A 1,755-nucleotide genomic window follows, 5' to 3' on the forward strand; every position below is an offset into this window, starting at 1 on the left:
GGTCTTCCTCTCCTGTGCTGCCCCTCCACCCTCCCAAGCATGACATTTTTTTAAGAAAAATGTATTAAGAGAAGTCAGGAAAATTACTTTTGAAAATTACCCTCTAAAGTTCCTATTTCACTAATTACTGCCAAGTTTTTTCTCAGTTAATGCCACTTTCTTCTACTGTCACAGCTCCCAGGATCATGGGGCTGTGGGAATCTAAGCATTTGTATATAAGAGTAACCCCTGACCTCTCTAAAGAAAGATTCCCAGGAATCAAACTAAGAGAAAAAAAAAAGAAAGTCCTCTGTATATAGCTGAGGGCTAATTCCCATGGCTGACTTGGAAAACCCCAACTCTTGACTGGCACAAAATATTAAAATTCCATTTCCCTGAAAATTAATTAGATTCGCTCAATTATATGTTCAAAATTGTATCTTAGTGAAAGATGAAAAGAAAAAATATACACACGTACACAACACAAAGTCTCCTTTTACGATTGATAGAGGGAAGGACTTAAGATGCTTTCATATGCATAAAGTTAAAAATTACTGTTAAAATACAGTTATAAAAAACATTGTGCAGCTAGAAACAACAATGGTGGGTCGACAAGGATATGAGGGGAAGGAGACAGGAGCAGGAATTATGGAATGGACAGATGGGTAGAATGATGAGAAGGGGAGGGTACACTGAGAATTTGATTAGACATTGTAAGGTCATTATCAGTTGTTAGTATTCTGAAACAAAATGCTTATCAATGATTGAATAAAAACTAGGGGGACATTACTGTCTACACACTGCTTACTTTGTTATTAAAAGAAGTTTTGCCAACAGTTATACTTACCTGAATAGTCACCATTACAATTTTCAGAATTTGTATAGCAAGTTTCCATGGTTTTCTACCTCGAGCCCAGAACTTCTCACAAGGATTCATGAAAAAAAATTTGAGCTTTCGTCTCATCTGGTCTTCTAATAGAAGTTCCTCAGAGACAGACGTGTGCTGGTTAAAACTGCAGCGATTTTCCTCATTATACGTGTTGCAGCTACTTGTCACTATCTCAGGGTTTGCCATCTCTGGGGAGGGATAAAACCAGTTTCCATTCAGTTACAAGTAAAGGCATGAGTCCTTATTCTCGGCTACAGCAGGCTACCTGAAAAATTCCAAACAGAAGATCTGGCTTCAAATAAACACCATTGTTCTAAATGACATTGTAAAAGTTTATAGAGTAAATTAGAATGTAAGACATCTTTGTTTTCTGTTTGTTTCTTTCAATTACTTTAAGTGAATTGTCACTGAGATGCTAATTATTAAATTTAAGAATTTTCCTGTTGTTGTATAGCAATGAAAAACTTTTTCTTTTACTTATCAAGGAGAAAAGTGAATAGGGGGAAGGGGGTGGTCAGGGAGAAAAGTACAACAATGTATGACTGGAAACCCTAAGTCTCTCTAAATACTCATTAAAATATATTAAAAAAACTGATGCAAAAAAATGAAAAGAATTGTCCTGTTAGTAAATGACCATATGTATGTGCATATGCAGTGTGTGTGTGTGTGTGTCTGTGTGTGTGTATTTGTTGTTGTTATGTATCACTGAGCCAGAACCAACTCTTATTGGATCCTACAGTAGATTTTCAGAGCCAGGAGAGTGCACAGGAGGGTCTGGTCTATTTTTTTCCCCTTAGAACAGCGGGTGATTTCGAACCATGTGCCTTTAGGTTGGCAGCACAGTTTCTTACCAGCGAACCTATATATATAAATAAAATACTTGAGAG

General features: G+C 36.6%; 1 protein-coding gene across 2 annotated transcripts in view; it reads right to left on the reverse strand.

The window, feature by feature from the left end:
- MCOLN3 (mucolipin 3) overlaps positions 1–1,063 on the reverse strand; it is a 33,071-nt gene extending 32,008 nt beyond the window's left edge. The window contains exon 1 of one of the 2 annotated variants that reach the window (XM_006898363.1): positions 827–1,063. In XM_006898363.1, the coding sequence (XP_006898425.1) occupies positions 827–1,054 (228 nt within the window). In that variant the 5' untranslated portion in view covers positions 1,055–1,063. The remainder of the gene's footprint in view (positions 1–826) is intronic. The other variant, XM_006898362.1, reaches the window with a different exon arrangement.
- Between the last annotated feature and the right edge of the window lie 692 nt (positions 1,064–1,755).

This window comes from Elephantulus edwardii, unplaced genomic scaffold, assembly GCF_000299155.1.
Source record: "Elephantulus edwardii isolate Elephantulus edwardi_28Jun2011 unplaced genomic scaffold, EleEdw1.0 scaffold00227, whole genome shotgun sequence".
Lineage (NCBI taxonomy): Eukaryota > Metazoa > Chordata > Mammalia > Macroscelidea > Macroscelididae > Elephantulus > Elephantulus edwardii.